Source organism: Fundulus heteroclitus, unplaced genomic scaffold, assembly GCF_011125445.2.
Source record: "Fundulus heteroclitus isolate FHET01 unplaced genomic scaffold, MU-UCD_Fhet_4.1 scaffold_36, whole genome shotgun sequence".
NCBI classification, from domain to species: Eukaryota; Metazoa; Chordata; class Actinopteri; order Cyprinodontiformes; family Fundulidae; genus Fundulus; species Fundulus heteroclitus.
Genome location: NW_023396770.1, coordinates 4,367,590 through 4,387,167, shown reverse-complemented (window position 1 = coordinate 4,387,167; position 19,578 = coordinate 4,367,590). Strand labels below are relative to the sequence as shown.

At 39.0% G+C, this 19,578-nt stretch overlaps 2 protein-coding genes across 5 annotated transcripts in view; one reads left to right on the top strand and one right to left on the bottom strand.

Moving 5' to 3' along the window:
* The window catches only part of LOC110368380, a 718,672-nt gene that overhangs the window by 441,202 nt on the left and 257,892 nt on the right, over positions 1-19,578 (top strand). The gene's annotated exons all lie outside the window — the stretch shown is intronic.
* Positions 780-19,578, bottom strand: part of LOC105922415 — a 36,778-nt gene continuing 17,979 nt past the window's right edge. The window contains exons 6-15 of one of the 3 annotated variants that reach the window (XM_036130470.1): positions 16,248-16,339; positions 15,852-16,163; positions 15,354-15,520; positions 14,951-15,089; positions 8,429-8,743; positions 3,954-4,247; positions 3,036-3,170; positions 2,762-2,796; positions 1,218-1,289; positions 780-955 (exon numbers count right to left, since the gene is read on the bottom strand). In XM_036130470.1, coding sequence (XP_035986363.1) covers positions 845-955; positions 1,218-1,289; positions 2,762-2,796; positions 3,036-3,170; positions 3,954-4,247; positions 8,429-8,743; positions 14,951-15,089; positions 15,354-15,520; positions 15,852-16,163; positions 16,248-16,293 — 1,626 coding nt within the window. In that variant the 5' untranslated portion in view covers positions 16,294-16,339 and the 3' untranslated portion in view covers positions 780-844. Of the gene's footprint in view, positions 956-1,217; positions 1,290-2,761; positions 2,797-3,035; positions 3,171-3,953; positions 4,248-8,428; positions 8,744-9,133; positions 11,169-12,037; positions 12,220-14,950; positions 15,090-15,220; positions 15,305-15,353; positions 15,521-15,851; positions 16,164-16,247; positions 16,340-19,578 lie in introns of those variants that run through there. The other 2 variants (XM_036130471.1, XM_036130472.1) reach the window with 2 other exon arrangements.

The following is a 19,578-nucleotide window of genomic DNA, read 5'->3' as shown; positions in this document are numbered from 1 at the left end:
ATAGACAGGGTGTCTAAGTCTGTCACTGAAGGAGCTGCTCAGCTCCTCTATAGTGCAGGGAGTGGAAGGTGTTGTCCATGATGGATGTGAACTTGGACAACACCCTCCTCTCAGCTACTTCCTCCACCAAGTCCAGAGTGCAGCCCAGGACAGAAGTGGCCTTCCTCACCAGCTTATTCAGCCTCTTTCTGTCCCTTTTCCTCTTTCCCTAATAAGTCATGTACATTTAAAAGGAACATATCATGCACAATCCACCTTTGTAGCCTACTAAATAACTTTTTGTTGTGTACTTAGAGTCTCTAGAGGTGCAGAAAAGTTTAATGTGGTCTTTCCATAGGTATCTTTATATTCTTTTTGGGTCATGTTATTCAAGCCGTTCAGTTTTCTCAAATCTGCTCACAAGCATCTTCAGTGCCCTGTGATTGGGTGTTTTTAAAGGCCGGAGAAGTAGTGTAAAAAAATTAATTGATTAAAACCAAAAACTGTTAAAACCCCCCCTTATTTCTGAATACAATCTCCTGTTTTGCACATCATCGTCTAAGTTTCACAAGCATATTCAGTGCCCTCTTCTGAATTCCACAACTTTTTTTCATATTCTGTAATTTACATTTTTGTGCCCCACAAGTACGTTGAACTGGAAATTTTTTTCCTGCTTGGCAAAAAGTTTGGACACCTCTGCTGTAGTTGATACAGAATCAGTGGAAGGAACTGGTTAAGCCAAGGAGCACGAGAGGACTCGTTTATTGATTTGCTAAGAGAAAATTTAAGAGCATAGAAGGTTTAAAACAAAGTATTCTTTTAATCACACTTAAATTCAAATCAGGTGTTCGTTTAAAAATGGGCTTTATTCCGGCTTGTCAGTAACGCTGTAGGTACGGCAGGAATCGATGTCCTCCTTCGTCTTCACGGTGGTCCGAACAGCAGAATAAGTTACCAGATCTTCGTCCTCCGTGAGCTGCATCACACAAACCATGGATTTAAGATGATTCCGGGTTTTTGACAGAGAAACAGAGCAAACATTTTAAAATGATGGGAGACGTATGATTTATAAGGTTTATAATTTTTGAAAACTGTCTGTTGATTTTACAGTATCCATTGACCTATTGTTCCTTTGTTGAAAAATATGTTTACCACTGAATGTTGGGATCAGACTGTTAGCATCCCACAAACATACAGCAAGACAAACCTATGATTTTACTTTGAAAGGAATCACTTACCATTTTCTTACGGGAGGCCTGCGGATTAAGATGGTCAATGCTGGCATAGGTCACATTGGCATGTGGCTCATCCTGTTAAACACAATGTGTATACTGATACCTGCTGTATGGTTGATTCTGTTAGACACATTCATAGGATTTTATTACATCAATTAACTTAATTTAAAAAGAAGCAAGTTCAAACTAATGCCATCTTCATAGACTTTACAAGAAAATAGGATCAATTCTATCCATTATACTGGATCTAAGTCAGTCAAAAAAGCAATTCAGATAATTCCAGTTTAGTAAGATGCAGTGTCATTATATGGTCACATTCAGATCCAGATAGATTATCATTGTAGAAGAGTGGTTACAAAGTCAGTCGAATATAATGCCTATTGTTACGTATGTTGTGCCATCAAGCGATGAGGAAAGATCAGACTGAGTTGGAAACAACATGGAGCAGGACACTTTTACAAGCAGCAGGGACTGCCTCTCACAGCAGGGGTCGTACTGTATAAAGTCTTGCTTCCCACAGACAATCGTCCTCATTTCTTGTTGCTACTTTAGGGAGAAACTCTCATCGTCCTCTGCGGAGCAGAAGATCTGACTGGGCTTAAAGAACTACCAGCTGGATCAAAGCTAAGTCTGTAGTCCAACATTCTTCGTAACCAGACGCCGGAGTAAAGTCTATGTCAAAACAGCCTTGTTTCGGCATAGGAGCAGATACGTCAGTAGTTCACTCTGGTTGCAAACAAAGTTTTTATGAAAGATTATCACGTACTGCTGCCGTATTAGTTATTTTTGATGTTTTACGCTTTGTTTTTGATCAATTTGTTAGTAAATAAGCATTTTGTGCTTATCTATGATTTTAATAGAAGTTCATACTGCGCATGCACAGCAGGAGTTAAAACAAGGAAGCAGCTAACGGCTATTAGTATCTCTCAGCAAAATAATGAAGAATGGTCCAAGATCCAGTGAAAACAAAAAAGCGGGAATACAATCTGAACGCTGAAATGGAAACCTGCCGAGGCTCAGACGTGACCACATAGTTGACTGTGAGTAAATGTTCTAATATGAGGCTCTTTAAGTTGATGTAGATTGGTTAATTTAATTAATAACGGTTGGTCTTCATCACGCCGAGCTGCTGCTTTACTGAGAGGCATTGCAGAGGGTTAGGCTCAGTCTGACGTTATTTACACTTGATTTATAAATTATGCAAACCGACATCATGATGGTTCTATGATACTGCCGGTAGATGGCGCCAAATCTTTTTATATTTGTTAATCTCTCCCGGTACTGGGGCTATTTTTATACACAAACAGGACCATAAAAACATTATCAGGATCATGATCCTGAAAAAAGACCAAACACTTTTGGTCTTTTTTTTATAAGCATATTATGTGGCTATACACCTTTAAGGTCAAATCTGAAGCCACCTGTCTGAAAGCAGAAGCTAGGCCAAAAAATGAGTCATGAGCAGGACGATAATTCATAACACAGCAGCGAATAAACAACAGAATGGCTGGAATGAACAATGTCAGAGATTAAGATATAATACTCACATAGAGATGGATTTGATTATTGTGAATTTCAACATCTGGAACAACAGGTATATTTCAGGTACTGGTCAACATTTCATCTGTATAAATATGTTAAAGTTCTATAATGTTTACATCAGCCTTCTGCTCTGTATAAACTTAAATTGAGTGATAATCTAATAAAGTCCACTCTCATCAGCCTCATCATGCCAGAGAACAGGCCGACTGTTCTCCGCCGTTCATTTAATCTCAAGATGCCATTGGCTTCGGTATGTTGAACGTTTAAGAAATACTTTACCTGTGTTGTTGATTTGATGGTCTGGGACTCTGTTTTTTCTCCTGCATTTGATGAGAAAACCAACAATGACGACCAGAACCAACAGCCCCCCAATCACTGGTCCAACGATTATTAAACTGCTGTTATGACCTGGATCTGTAGGAGTGGCCAAAACAATAAACATGATGCACAACACTTTTACGTCCTCTGTTGGATTAAAGATTTTTATTCTCAGTGACAGAATGGATCAATAAACAATCAAAGGATAAGAAAACAGATTTTAGATCACATACGTATATACCCACGTTTGCCGTACGCAGAAAAGGCTATTGGTTTTATTCTAAAAGTATTTTATCGAATCGATCTTAACTTTCCGTATTGTTTCGTGGTATGTTGACCTTATATTGCAGAATAAAGAATGGTCAAAAATGATCAAAAACAGGCAGAGAAATAATTGTCATCCATGATGGTCAAGTCCTCAGAAAGTCTCCAGAAGTTTATATTTCTACTCTCTGGGCAGTGATTAATGCTTCCCAGGGGCCAAACGTAAGAGGTATAAGTTTTACCTTTTACCTGTGGCAATACGAATGATCAACCAGCACCAGGTACTTAACTGATGATTATACATTGTCTGCATGGAATGAAGAATGTTTATTTGTTATGTTTTACTCATTTGATTGATGGTTACCACTGTTGTGAATGTTGCATATAAATGTGGTCTGTTGCCCAACACTGCAAAAACAAATTCCCCACAATAAAAATTATTGACCAAAATAAGGAGATTATTTCTGATAGGTTAGCTGTAAGTTTAAAAACTGTCTTTAAATCAACGTTATCAGAGCTGCTTCTTAAAAATCTAAACAACTGAACACTAGAAATTCTAAAAACATTTTTGTTGTATTTATGCTGACATCAGATGATTGTTAAACAGCATCATACCTGTAGAGAAAGATGGAAGGTGAACTGTTATTTTCACTTCGTCCTCTATGAGGTGCTGGCAGGTGTATCTTCTGTTGCTGCTGCTCAGATGCTTCACAGTCAGAGAGGAAACACAGTTTGTCTGTCTTTCAAACTTATACCCGTCATCTTCACCAAGTAGCTTAGTTCCTGTGTCATCCACCCAGAGGATGCTGTTCGTTGGGCATTGACCCAGTGCACTATATCTCCACAAAGTACACTCGAACGTGACGTTTGCATAATTTGTCGGATCGGCAGTTGGTACGGAAGGCGAGACTGGAAGGAAAAAAGCAAACAAAACAACCCAAAAAGATGTTATCCCACAGGGAAAAACCTTCATACATCTTATTTGTGTCATTGGACTTCATGAATATTGTGTGAGTAAAATCAAGAAGCAATATGGCTTTAATTGTAAAGGCATAATGACAAATGTTTCTAATTTCTTGAATATTTTGCAAAATTTGAGAAGTGGTGGTGCTTTTGGAGGAGTATAAATATCTACTAGACTAAACTGGAGACAGTGAGCTGCCTACAAGAAGGATGAGAGCAGACTGTACTTCTTCAGGAAGCTTAGATATTTCAGTGTTTGCATCGAGATGAGAAATACCTTCTATATGTCCATTGTATTGAGAGCAGTCTCTTCTGCTGTCATCTGTTGAGTATCAGTATCAGAGGTGGTGACTTCAAAAAAGATTAAAAAGCTGATAAAGAATAAGCGTTCTGTCAGGAGATGATTTTTTTCAAGGATATATTCTTCATTTAATAAAGAACATTACAGTCTTCCCTGAGCATAATCTTGGTTTCAGGTTTCAGAGTGGTTTCAGTCAGAGGTGTCTTTAGATCTGCTGTAACACAGACCTCTACAGAAGATCCCTCCTACCCACAGTGCTCAGCATCTAAAACAACTCTTTGAAGAAACTTGTATGAGTAACAACAACATCTAATTTCCCCTTTGGATTCATAAACATAATTTTTTATTATTTGAATTGAAAGCATTTACGGGTACATCTTAAAAAATGGATGTGCCGTGGGCTCCCCAGTGTCCCCCATTGTGGTTGATTTGTACATGGAGGAGGTGGAGAGGAGGAGACTCAGTGCTTACAAGGGAACACCACCAATTCACTGCAGCACAGCAGCTCAGGGAAATATTCAGCGGTCCACCTCCAGAAAAAAGGAGACTCTTTTGATCACAACAATGTCATAATTTTGGACAGGGAGAACAGCTGGTTTGAAAGAAGCCATCTTGGTCCAAAGAGAAACGCCATCAGTGAACAGAGGGAGGATTGAGCTTCCAGCTCCCCAGAGTTTACAGCTCGGTCCTCCAACACGTTTTAGAGAGATTATATCAGCATCTAATGATGATTCAGGAAACCAAGTCCTCCACTCACACCAAGCAGTAGCTTCCAACCACCCAGGACAGAGATGGTGGCTCATTAATCTACATCTAAATGAGAATGATCCTAGGAGGATGGTTCTCCATGTGCTTAGAAATAGCAGAGCTCCACCTGCTGGTTGCTAAGAGCCAGAACCAGAACTGACAAAGACTCCTGGAAAGATGATGAAACGTTTTCAGAAAGAACTGAACAAAAGTCCGGTTGCCTCCCCTTTAAGCCTTTTTGCTGCTGATATGATATAAAAGTGCAATATTATTTTAGAAAAGAAAATGGCTATTTTGTTTGTAAAATATAGAGTAAAATATTTCAAGCTTTTAGGTTTTGTAATTTTTAAGGAGCATTGTGTGCATTTAAACATTAAATATTATTATCTATTTCCTATTCATGTCCTCACAATTGCTAGATGTGTAAAATTAGTTATCCTGTATTTTATCCATTAGTCAGTTCATCAGACAATGATTTGGGTCCATTTCTCAGGGCGTGCACATGGATGCGACACCCTGCGAACTGTCTTTCACCTAGCTACTTTGTTGAATCTCATGAATCATCAGCGAAAGAACATGGGCTAACTTCAATATTTTTAGCACCTTTACCGCCTATAAACAAAATCCCTGTGCAGTCACAGCGGCAGATGCTTTTCCTTTTCTCCCATGGACACGCACAACACTTGTGTTATTTCTACTTGTTGCCAGAGGGGGCAGACTTCCGTAAAAACCCTGGAACTTAAGTTCTTTCAATGATTACAGTTTACAGGTAAACCCAAAATCCAGTGTCTCAGAAAATATAACATTAGACCAATCAGAAAAGGATGTTTTAAGCACAAACATCAAACTTCTGAAAAGTATGTCCATTCCTGTGCATTCAACACTTTTTGGGCCTCCTCTTGGATGAATTACTGCATCAATACATTGTGGCATGTAGGCGATCACGCTGTGGCACTGCACACTTGTAATGGAAGCCCAGGTTGCTTTGTTAGCTGCCTTCAGGTCATCTACCTTGTTGGGTCTGGTGTCTCTTACCTTCCTCTTGAAAACAGCCCATGGATTTTCTAAGAGTCAGGTCAAAGGAGTTTACTGGCCAATCAAGAACACCATGGTGATAGAACCAGCTTTTGGTACCTTTGGCAGTGTGGGTTGGTGTCAATTCCAGCTGGAAAATAAAATCAGCATCTCCATACAACTTGTCTGCAGAGATAACCATGACGTGCTCTAGAATTTCCTGGAAGAGGGCTGCAATAACTCTGAAGTTCAGAAAACCCAGGGGACCAACATCAGCAGATAAGATGGCAACCCCAAACCATCGCTGACTCGGGAAACCTCACACTGGACTTCAAGCAATGTGGAATCTGGGCCTCTCGCTTGACAATCCCCCCAAAGCTGTTGTTCTCTATGTTGCTGGTGCGCACTTTCCTACCACATTTATTCCTTATGCTCAATTTCTTTAAATATGCATGGATACAGAATTCTCAGAACAACCAGCTTAAGCAAAAAGCTTTTGTGGCATCTCCTCCTTGTGAAGAGTGTTGATGATTGTCTTCTAGTCTGCATTCTTCACCATGATGGTGTTGCATACTGAGGGCTATTTAATCGCGATTAATCACGATTAATCGCATTGTATTTACAAACTCCAAGAATGAATTCAAAAGTAGTGTAAAGAGCACTTTTATTTTAATGTTCTGCTGCCATATGAACAAAAGTGTTGTAACATTTGTAGCACTTATCAGTAACACATATTTAGTGTAAAGCTCAACTTAAACATGTAAAACAAAAAATAGCAATAATAATAAGTTAAAGCTTATTGCCACTGACAGGGAATTCTCTTTATGGGGAAAAAATCTACCAAAAACAGGCAATTTCTGAGGTAACCGCAGGGAGCAGCATTACCATTTTATGTTCAATACCAAAGTTTAACTTGGCAGTGGTTACAACTAACTTGTTTCTGTCATATTCGATGCTGGAAGAACTTTAAACTGAAATGCTTGCTAACTCGATATGCTTGCGTTGCATGCGTTTATTTGATGTTGACACGCGGTTTTTTGTTGTTGCTTTCTCGCGTGCACATCCACCTTATTTTTGACGGAAACATGGAGGAAGCGAGTTGACGTTTGTTTGAGCGAGACTTCCGCCCGCTCACTTCCTGTCAGTGTTTAGCTATCTGAGAAGCGGCTCATGCGGCTACTTCGTCTCAAATTACTCGTCATTATGACTTTGAGGAAGAACGGGATCATTTGTGTGGTTAGAGGTTGTTATAGTAACGGGTGTAAAAGAAAGGTTTACGTGGAGCAGGAGTGTTTTAATCATCAACCGTGTACAAAAGCTGTGGATACGAGGCGCATCAGAGCGCTCTGAGGTCTCGTAGAGCCGATTGATGCAGTCAGAATCCAGCAGCGTGAACGTCGGACTAGTTTTAGCTTGAACGGACATCAGCCTCCATGAATACCAGGTCATCCATGTTGATATTTATTAACACCGATCCAACTCTTTCACTGCGGAGGTTCGCTTCGGTAAAGTCGCACTGCAGAGCCGTCCGCACCAAGTAACGACACAAAACAGGTTAAAATGTCCTCGTACGTTATATGAGGCCACTTCTTTGTATCATCCACTCACTCATGAATAGTTTGAAGCTGTGGCCCTGACCTGCCACTTCGATTGCTCTGCAAGTTTTGACACTGTTACCGCGACAGTTGATCATTTCAGTCAAACTAATGTTATTTGGCCGAGGGAAGCGCTGAAACGGAAGTGCGGCACACACAAACGGAAGTTGGACAGACCTTCACAAAATAAAAGCATGTGAGCAACATGCGTTAACGCGCGTTAAAGAAAATATCGCCGTTAATAGTCTAATGAGTTAACGCGAAATTAACGCGTTAACTTGCCCAGCCCTAATATATATATATAGGCGATTGGACACTGTGGGAATCCTTCCAAGTAAAGGTCATTCATAGAGTTTAGGAGTCCTGAGATTCTAAAACTGTCAGATTGAACAAAAAGCTCCTCCATGAGTGTTGCAGACAAGAACAGTTGTGTTTAAGTGTCACCATGTCCTTCAAGTTAAAATACTCACTGGTCAAAATGCTGAGATACACAAATCCATCCAAACGGCCTCCACTTCCAGGCCGACATGTGTAATGTCCTGCGTCCTCAGTAGTGACGTTGCTGATGATCAGAGAGCAATCACCGTCTACACTCAGCCTGGCAGACCCAGGTAAATCAGATTTCACCTTTCCATCTTGAACCTTGTCCTCAGAATTACTGCCTCCTCCTCTGTTGTAAATCCAGGTAACAATAGAGCACAAGTAAGAAGGTGAGTCACTGTTACAAGCTAAAACCACATCCTCTCCGGTTTTGTGATAGAGATACTGGTGCCCTCCACTGGTTCCTGCAGCAGAGATGATAAAACACTATGAGCAGGTTTGCATTAAACACACAATTCACAAGCAGAAATCATGGATATCCACTGTAAGATCTGTGACAGCAGAAGACAAATCTATCATCACAGCTCATTTTTAGAAGTTGTGTTGGTTCTCCGTGAAAAACTGAACAATATTGAGGAAGTATCTCTTTTTCAAACACCGTCTACAAAGTAAGACGTAGCCTTACTGACGTATTTGTTTACTGCAAGGTGCATTTCTGTTGGTCAAACAACGATCACAGACGTCTTTGAATTAACCACTTTGTAATTTGAATCAATAAATCGTCTATAACAAAAGAAATGTTTACCTTTAAACTGAAACACCAAAAGAAGCGTAAATGCTAGCAAAGCCATCACCTGTCCTCTTGTGAGCCACTCCTTTTTTTCCAGATCTGAAGTTAGTTGTGTTGTTTCCTCTTTGTAATAGACTATGTTGAAATCTCTTCACATCATTCATTTTTACATCCTGTTTGTTACTGATTACATTTTCTTTCAGACTTTCATAAAAAAACTGACGCCTGGTTGTTCAAACTAAACAGAAACAGGATAAAAATAAAGAGATTTTTTTCTTAGAATAACTAACACTAACCTTTATTTTAAAAAAGTGTGTTCCCCTCCTTTTCTGTGGACTAAAAGAGGAAGTGCAATATTTTGCAATGTCCAACGACTAACCGTCACCAGCAGCGCTGGGCACAATGCACAGTGATTTTGCAACAATGAACTGACAACTATCAGTGAGAGAAAGCCTTTAAAGAGTCATGCAAAGAAATTAAATTGAAATGAGTTAAGTTTAAGTTTAGTTTAAAGTTGTGAATTCACTTAATCACAAAAATATCCTCATATCCATTTATGCAGAATCCAGTCAGTCTCAATTCAATCCAATTCCTTCAAAAAACATTCAGTCATCTGGTCAGTTACATACAGCCAAAAACTATTAGGATTTCTAATGAACTAAAACACTGCTAAATAAAGTTAATTATGTAACACCAGTTGGAGAAAAGTTATCTAAGACCAGCAGAATGCTCAGAATCATTTACTTTACAACAATTCCTCCTTGTGGCAAAACATGTGGCAGCAGTGGAAACGAACATCTCCCTTTAAACCTGTAGCAGAATGAGGCTCTGTGAGAGTGGCCATCTGACTCACTATCCATGTTTCCATCCAATTGACATGCACATTTTAGGCAAACTTTTAAAATGTTGCAAAAAAGAAAATGCAAATAAGGAATGTTTTCATCTACTGGTCTAGAGGAGATTAAACAGGCTACACCCAACGTAATTTTGTTAGATGTCGACGTTATTACGCACGCACGGCTGTAATAAACAGGAAGTAGTTACTGCAAACTAGCATGAACACATCTGAGAAAAACTGAGAGGTTTTCAGGATTGTGTTGTGTGATTTTCCTGTCATGTCAGCTAGTATTGTCGATGTAAGATGTAATGCAATTCTAGGCTCGTTATGGGAACATCCTGGAAGATAGCCGTAGGTTGTCAGTCATGTGGGGTAAATGTTCTTTACATGAGAACTTTACAAAATTGTGTTTCTATCTCCCATTTTACACATTAACTTTTATTTCAGAAAAGTCAAAAAACACCTCAAGCAAGCGGTAAAACCTTTTCCATCAACCTTTACTTAAAGGATTTCCATATACACATAAAAATGTAGACGGAAACATGGCCACTGTAAACTGAAAGGACAGAAAACAGACACAGGAGGAAATGCTCTGGAGTGTTTTTTAATGGAAAAGAAAACCAAATGGTACAAAGAGTTTTGCTGCAGCAGCTCAGAGACAGCTAACAGAGAAGCCTTGGTCTTAAAAAGTACCTTAAAGAAGGCTTTTGTTTTCTCTAAATAACAAAACACAAGAAAAAAAAGGGTCAGAATTATGTTGTGTTACTGTTTAAAAGCATGCATTTTTACTGCAGTGGTCAGAGTGCTTAATCTGTCTGAATGCAAGTCTTGCACTGGTTCGAGAACCACTGTATTAGCGTATCTGACAAATATCGCCTCAGAGAGCCATCTGACAACTCAATGAAGAAAGGCTTGTTTAAAAAAAATGGCAGCTGTTAAATAACGTTTAAATAGAAAGTCAGACAAGGACAAAGGGTAAATAAACAATTAACCCATAACTTACCTTTTCGCTTCTCTACCAATGTAAAAAAAAATTAAAATTCCTTATTAATAAACCTAAACCATATAAACTCTATCAGCGCAACCCCACATCCACTTCCTGCTATGGGATTTAGCAAACCAGAGGGTGGATGAAGCACGTCACTCTGGTTTATTTTAATGTTGTGACACAGCTGTAGAAACTGCTGGGGTTCATTTCCTCCTCTCTCTCCATTTTATGCTTTATGGCAGAATAAGTGACCTCATCCTCCTGACTTTTGACCTGCGTCACACAAACCACATGATTCAGACCAATAATGAAACGTCTTAGATTAGTATCAGATTAAAACTCCAAAACCAAACTATGTTTATGTATTCTTAAGACTTGTTTTACTGATTATTATTATCATTATATCATAACCCTGAAGTTAAATGCAACACATACAGTAGTTTACCCATAGAGATTTATTTTGTTTTTGCTTTTTTTGTCACTTAAATGCTTCAGATCTTCATAAAAAAATTTTAATGGATAACAATAGCCAGAGTAAATACAAATAGCAGTTTTCAAATGAAGATTTGAGTAAGTAATAAAGGCGAGATAAACAAACTTGGCCCTTTTAATGTCCCACCTAAATTTTGGCACACTCTTGTTGCTTTGAGGAGCTTTTTCAGGAAGTCCAGGTTTGCCTTCAGCTTGTCTGGATTGTTGGTTCTGGTGTCTCACATCTTGTAGATCCGGCCAGTTTGCTGACCGTTCAAGCTAACACTAACGCCCCAGTGATCTAACCAGCTTTTGGTACCTTTGGCTGTCTGGGCTGGTGCCAAATTCTGCTGGAAAATAGAATCAGCATATATATATATAAAGCTTGTCCTTGAGTCCTTGAGGTTCTCCCTGAAGGGGCATGGTTTCCCGATAATCTAGGGTAGTTGCTTGTTTTACTACCACACTTCCACCCATCTTTTAATGAATATGTTTGAATAAAGTCACCCACCATCTTTACAAATTACCTTTTGTGACTGACATTTACAGTCGGTCAATGACTCAACTGTCAAATGAGCAGCTGTCCCCATGCACCTGTTTTAATTATGTGTTATACTGTCACGCAAAGAAATTGTTATATTGAAACATCTGAACATCAGTGAATCACCTACTATTTTCTTTTGAGGGGCCTTTGGGTTAAAATGGTCAACAGTAGCATATGTCAGATTGGACTGCGGCTCCTTCTGAGGACAAATAAAAGTACAAGTTTAATTGGCTTTCATGGCAGAGAACAATTGACAGGCTGCACAGTAAAATGCTCCACTTCTTGAGTGAAATCAGATTTTTAAACCTTGCATGGCAGTTTCTGAGCTAAAATAATCAGAAGCTAAATTCTTTGCAGACTTGCAAAGAATTTGCAAAGACATACGGTTGTTTTACAAAAACGTGCAATTTAAATTTTATTATCTAAAATAACCTTATGTTGTTGGATAAATGTATCCCTTAAACAAGACAACTCTCTGAAACTGAGAGAAGCTTCATAAACCAGAAAGTGTTATCAGTTTACTGCTTTGAGGTGTGTGCTCACAATACCTAATGACATCAGATATACTGAAATTTAAAAACCCAGCATGTGTGTAATTTTTACCATGACAGTCCAGATTTCAGTAAATAAGTTCATTTGAGTGACGTGTCTATCGTTAACAAGACCCACAGACTAAGATACTGCACGATATGGGAAGGATACTCACATTTTGATGTGGTAGTTTGGATTTTTCACATCTGGAAAATCATTTTGAGAAATATGTCAATTTAGCATTCCTGTTTTAATATACTCCTGCTTAACTGTTTACAACCTATAGAGAAGGTAGCCACTGGACCAAAGCTTCCATACAGTCTTTTATTTGTGTTAGGTGGCTTGAAAAGAGACAGTGCATTACAATTTCTTGCCAACAAAAGCTTGCCTGAGTATACATAAATAATGGTTAGTGGACAATTCACACATTGAATAAGGAAGTAAATAACCTTTCACTCAATAAATAAACTTTTTTTTAAAATAGTTGGTATTAATAGCCAGGTTAACTAGAACATAATTTCTATTGTCACAAAGGAGTGAGTTGACTGCATTGGTAATAGTGTAATTTCAATGTGGATACCATAGTTTATTGTATCATATGTTTGAATGGGAAGCCGCTGACATTTTCCCAGCGTAGGCAGAGCGAGACAAAGGAATCTCAGGAAAAACTTAATCGGGCAGGGCAGACAAGCACTGTTCTCTAATTTGCATTACTTATCTTTTCACCTTTTTTTTGTTCTCTGTCATATTTTTCTTCATAGAAGGTACACCTGGTCTGGCGTTCTGTTAGCTGTGACATCATCAGGGGAGGCAGATCATCCTCTATTACTTTATAACATAGAAAGTACTCTGTGCTTTCTGTGTCTCTGCTCTGTCTTGTCTAAGCCCCAGTGGGTCAAGGCAGATGAGCGTTCACACTGAGCCTGGTTCTGGTTCTGCTGGAGGTACTCCTCCCTGTTAAAGGGGAGTTTTCCTCTCCACTGTTGCTTCATGCATGCTCAGTATGAGGGATTGCTGCAAAGCCATCAACAATGCAGACGACTGTCCACTGTGGCTCTACGCTCTTTCAGGAGTGAATGCTGCTTGGAGAGACTTGAAGCAATAATTCTTTTTATCAATCTGTGTAATCTGATTGAATTGGACTTTTGAAAGAGCCTTGAGATTACATGTTTCATGAATTGGTGCTATATAAATAAAATTTAATTGAAAAAAATAAAAAAATAAAAATTAAATTGAAATAGTCAAACAAACTATTGAGGGCAGGGCGAGAACATGAACAGGCAGAGCGATGATTAGATGCCAGGGAACAACAGATGCTATGCGGGAAGAGACGAGATGTTCAGGCAGGGAGTGGTGGAAAGAGGCAGGTAAATGTAGGTTGAGTAAAAGGTGAGCAGAGTTGGGACTGATTATCTGCAGCAACAGGTGGAACTAATGATGGTGCTGAGTGGTGGCTGGAGTGGTGACTAGGAAGGATGGAGCACGGAGTGGAGAACAGAAAAGTCCAAAACAGAAAAAAACTAATCAGGACAGAGATATTGAGAGTCGTCCAGTAATTTCATGCACTTCTGGCATTAATAGTAAAGATGGCAGCACCCTGCCACTGCAGTATGGTACTCTTGGTATTTTCCCTAAATTTCCCCTAATGTATTGGAGCATTTCTTTGTTCTGGAAAATCCATCAAGGAACAACCTTTGATGCACTTTATTATTTTTTTTTAATTCAGCAGATAATTATGTAAAACTGGAAGGCAGACAAGGTTCCTCCCTTCTAATAGATTCAATGTTACTGCCTGTATCTTACAACCAGCAGGTTTCTCTTTTTCTTCTTTGCAAAGGAAACTGAAACTGGCCAAGCTTCTCCAACGTGAAAGCTTGACCGTTGCATCGCTGTGAACTACTGTCAACGTCCTGAATTAATGTGAACTTTTCATCAGTGTTACAATTGCTGCATTTTCTAATCGCTATTGGAATCTTGAACTAAACCCAACTCTTCATGCCTCTTGTTAACTACTGTCGTGGAGTTCTGTCTTTCACATCATTAACATTAACTGGTCTCTCTTAAAACATGACCTGCATGGCGAAGTTGCCATATTGCCTACTGCACTCCTTCCTTTGTGTATTATGGAGGGCCGGGGTGGGGTGGGTGGGTAGGTGGTTAAAGCTGCATATCCATCCATCCATTTTCTGACTTGTTATAATATTCATATCTGTTAAAAAAAAAATTGCCAGGCTATGATGAAAGAAACACCGCCACTATGTGTGAGGCCTCCTATTAGGTCTACCCTTCTGGCAGAAGACTGAATGAGCACCTCCAACCTAGAAAGATTTCTGCTGAATCTGAACATGAATAAAATGAATGCCCATACTTCTCAGAGAGACTTCTTTGTGGACATCTCAGCTACATAAATCACCAGTGGATATACTTCTTCCATGAATCTTATAGACATCATGTGGTCGTGAAAAAGACCTTATGGCAAAAAAAAAAACTACATTTAAAAAAAGAGAACCTGAATGTGAGCTCTCCTGATCCTGATTCTTTGGTTCTCCTTCTGCATTTGATGAGGACAGCAGCAATGACAGACAGCAGCAGCCCCGCCCCCGCAACCACTGGTCCAATGACATTAATAGAGAACTTCTGAGTGGGATCTGTGGTTAAATAATGGTTGAATGCACCTTTTAAAAATGTTTCACTCTATTAAACAACATTGTGTTTCTATAGTAGGAAAATAATTTGTTTTTTTTCTTTTATCCTTGTTTAAGTACTAACAGTACTGTACCTGTAGAGGCAGGTGAGTAGAGAGCTTCTATCTTCAGGTTGTTTCCCTGAAAATACTTGCATGTGTATTTACTGGTGCTGCCAGTCTGATGCTTCACAGTCAGAGAAGAAACACATTTAATCTGTTTGTTGACCTTTTGCTCTTTAGTGACATCTTGGCCAACCAGCTTAGTTCCTTTATCATCCACCCAGAAGAGGCCGTCCTGACAGCTGTCCTCCAAATACTTCCACAGAGAACATTGTAACGTTAAATCTCCATGTTCATCCTTTGAAGGATCACCACCTGGCTGAGATGAAGAGACTGAAAGAAAACCAGAGATAACTGATATTGCTCTCTGAGAAATAGATGCTCACATTCCCTGACAACCCCCCCCCCCCCACACACACACACACACATCATTGTTTAATGTACATAGTGAGGATCATGCCTTGTCTACCATTCATCTTATAGCCTTTTTATGGCCTGACCCTAACCTCTATGGGTTTACACCTAACCCCACCCTAACCTAAACCTAATTGACACCTTAGTGATGAATCTAAGCTCAAACTCAGGGAAAAGTGAGAACTTTTCTGACTCAGCTGCAAGTACAACAACACACAAAAAAACAGCTATTTAAGTTAAAAACACTCACTGGATAAAATAATCAGATGTACTAAGCGATCCGTTAGGACTCCTTTCCCAGGGCGACAGGTGTAACGTCCAGCATCCTCACCAGTGATGTTCCTGATGATCAGAGAGCATCTACTGTCCAACCTCAGCCTGGCAGCATCAGCTGACCTCTGGTAAACATTTCCATTTTGGACCTTTGAGTTAGTGTTACTGCCAACGATGTTGTTGTAAAGCCAGTCAACACTGGAGCACGAGTGTACTGTTCTATTACCACAAGGCAAAACAACGTTCTCTCCAACTTTATGATAGAAATGAGTATCCTCTCCACTGATACCTTTTAAAAGAGAAAGACAGAATCTGAAAATGTTACTAAGATAATCAATCAACATTCAACATGACAGACAAGCTAAGTATTTACCTTTAAACTCCAGAACAAAAAGTAGAAATAACTCCAGCATCGCCATTTCGTGTCATTCCATCAGCTGCTGGACTTTGTGAAACTTGTCTCATCTATGAAGTGAAGATAATGTAACTTCCCTTTTGCCTTTTTTCATTTTGACAAAATGAATTAAGCAACACCCAGCCCACATCAGGTCATGTGGTTCCCACACCATTAGTTTACTTCTTTTAAAAAGAATATAGCCCATATGAAACAAACTTCTATTACTATCAGTTAAACAATCCATAATCCAAAGACATCATCTTTTTGTACATACCTTACCTAGTATTACTGAACACTGTAAAAGTTAAATTCTCTTCATTCTATGAGTTAAAAAAAAGAAAAAAAGAGGAAGTGCAATGTGGTGTAATGTTGTGGATTGGTTATTAAACACATTTGAAGCTCAACACCACCATCCAGTGATTTCTGATGAAGGTTCAAAAAAATGTTTATGCTAATTTTGATCAGACTAGTGGAGCAAATGGTTGTAAAAACTTCTTTTAAGTTTATAAACTTTTGTTTTACATCAATGTCATGTTTTATAATGTGGTGACTCAAATACAGGCATGCATTCAATTTAAAACAAACATAAAACTGCAATAGAATAGAATCTAAAACATACAAGGAGAAGTCTTAAGAACTGCCACAAGGCAGGTCATGAATCTGAGCACCTGTAGGTGTTTGTGACAGTGCGCTTGTACAGTGTATGTCAGGTTTATCCATAAGAGAAATGCTGAATAGTGGTTATAAGGGGCCAAAGACTCACACCCAGAGCACTGAGGCAGATACCAGCCACAGTGCTGTCCGCTGGCACAGAGTTACGCTGGAGCGGATCCATCCATGAGCCCAGAGACCCAAGGCGCTCCACCCCCTGGCGGGGCCCCAACACTGCCACAGGGCCCAGGCCACGAGAAACAGCCACCAGGAGTGAGCTGGGGCCTGCTCGAGCACCCAGCCCTGGACACCGAGGACCACCAACGCACCAGTGGGTCAAGTTGCCAACGGAGAGGAGCAAGACGGCAGGATATTACTAATATTATTGAAAAATTACCACATTGTTTTCTGCTTATGATGCAGCTTGATAGGTAAATGTGATATATATGTAAACTAACATTAAGATAAATATTAAAGAATATTCATTGGCTTATACCTATTTATTTAACTCTGAGTATCAAAGTGGAACCTTACAGTTTCCATGTGTGTTCTTAGACTTATAACCAGTACATTATTTAATGTTTAATTTGAAATTTCAGTGAAGCAGAGTCAGTGGAAGAATCAGTCCATCAAAAGATGGTAGTTTATTTGAGTGACCGAAGTTGCATTAATTTCTGAAATGTAGATCATTTCAGTGTGGTTTTGCTTTTTCTTCAGAGAAAAATGTGTTTAGATCTTTAGTTACAAGTTAAAAATGTGTCAGAGAGCTTGTAGATCTATATATGAAATGTAATGAAATTGTTCAGATTTACTGACCAAATTTTGGACCAGGAGTGTTAATATGCTTAAACATAGTGACTGGCATGAACATGAATGAACACTATGGACTGGAATATAAATGCATGCATACTGTGTAAAAAAAAAAAAAAGTTGCTCTTTGTTAATAAAAAAATTATGTTGTGCTGTTTCTGATGCAGTGCCTTCCTTTTACTTTTCTGATTTAGCATTGCTCAGAAAGCAACAAGCCATTCAAGGACACAACACTACAAGACTGCCTATTTGGTGAGTTTAGGGAATGATGATTTAAAACCTTTTAAAAATGTTATGCTGGAATAAAGTAACATTGAAAGTGCAAGCTATAAGAAATGAAAAAAAGGACAATGTAATTGGTGAGATTAAGAGATGCTTGGATACATTGCCTAGATGGAGTCAGTCATTTGCTCCTCTTTCCAGTAAAAGTGGATGCTGGATGCTGACAGTAACTTTCGTTAAAAATCACACCCATGTGAGGTGAGCTTCACTCTCATCATGGTACATCACCAAACATCTCATTTTAGCCTATCACAATTTGCGCCTTCACTGTTGTCATTAATGTTTGTGGTACGCAATGTTTGTCTTTACAGACACTCAAGTTTGTCCATTCATTGTCAGAGGCAATGTAATGTTTGTGTGGAACAGTTTTGCACACACCAAAAGCTGGACATAGGAAGGGGTAGCGCCCCCATGGGGTGGGGATGGGGGGTTAATAAGATATTTTGTTGGATAAAAACTATCTTCCTCGCTCTTATTTTTGTGTCTTCCAGCTGCTGGTCGGCGGTTTGACCCAAAGCTGACTGACAAGGACTATAGGGAAACTGTCTAGGAGTGGCTTTGTTATGCACCAGAGTGGCAGGGAGGCATCGAGGAACCAAAGTGACCCAAACCTAAGTCAAGCGAACTTAGGTTACCCCAACACATACCGTTTATATAGCACAATTCAGTACAGAGACAATGCAAAGTGCTTTACATGATTAAAATACAGGAAAATAAAACTGAATAAAAGCAAGTAGGGATAGAATGTAGAGACAAAAAAGAACATTAAAAACAGTACAAGGCTCACCCTCATGGACACTGTTCTTCCCTGAATAATGTTGTTCTGTCAGTCAGATACATGCATCTACAGATAAATGCATCTACTTGAATGACGTGCCACTTCAGCCTTTTCTTGCATTGTTGTCTCCAGAGTTGCCCTATAGTTCTACAAAACACTTGTTATCACAAATGATATTTGTCTCCATGTCACCTACACCTGCTGCTCAGGCTGCTGGTGGTCTTGATCTATGACTGTTTCCTAAATAAAATTTGATGTTAATGCCATGTTGTCATTTCTCCAAGTTTGTGTTCTCACAGTTTTGGAAATAAGGTAATGTAAGATAATTTTGTCTGGTAAAATACCAATCATCTGCCAACAAAAACGTGTTTAACACCAGTACCAAGCAAAGAAACATGTAATAGTATATTTAGGGCTGGGCAACGATTAAAATATTTAATCGCGATTAATCGCATTGTATTTACAAACTCCAAGAATGAATTCAAAAGTAGTGTAAAGAGCACTTTTATTTTAATGTTCTGATGCCATATGAACAAAAGTGTTGTAACATTTGTAGCACTTATTTTATACTGGATATTTTCAACCCATCTATTGAATTTAGTGCACTAGTTGATCTTTTCTTCATAAGAGAACAGCAAGCACTGCAGCCAAAATATGGCCTTTTTTGACCTGCTGTATATTAGCCAGTCCCTAAGCTTGATGTATCATGAAACTGTTGACCTTTTGGGTTTTGTGGTTTTTATTTTATTATTACAATTAAATAATAATAATAATAATAATAATAAT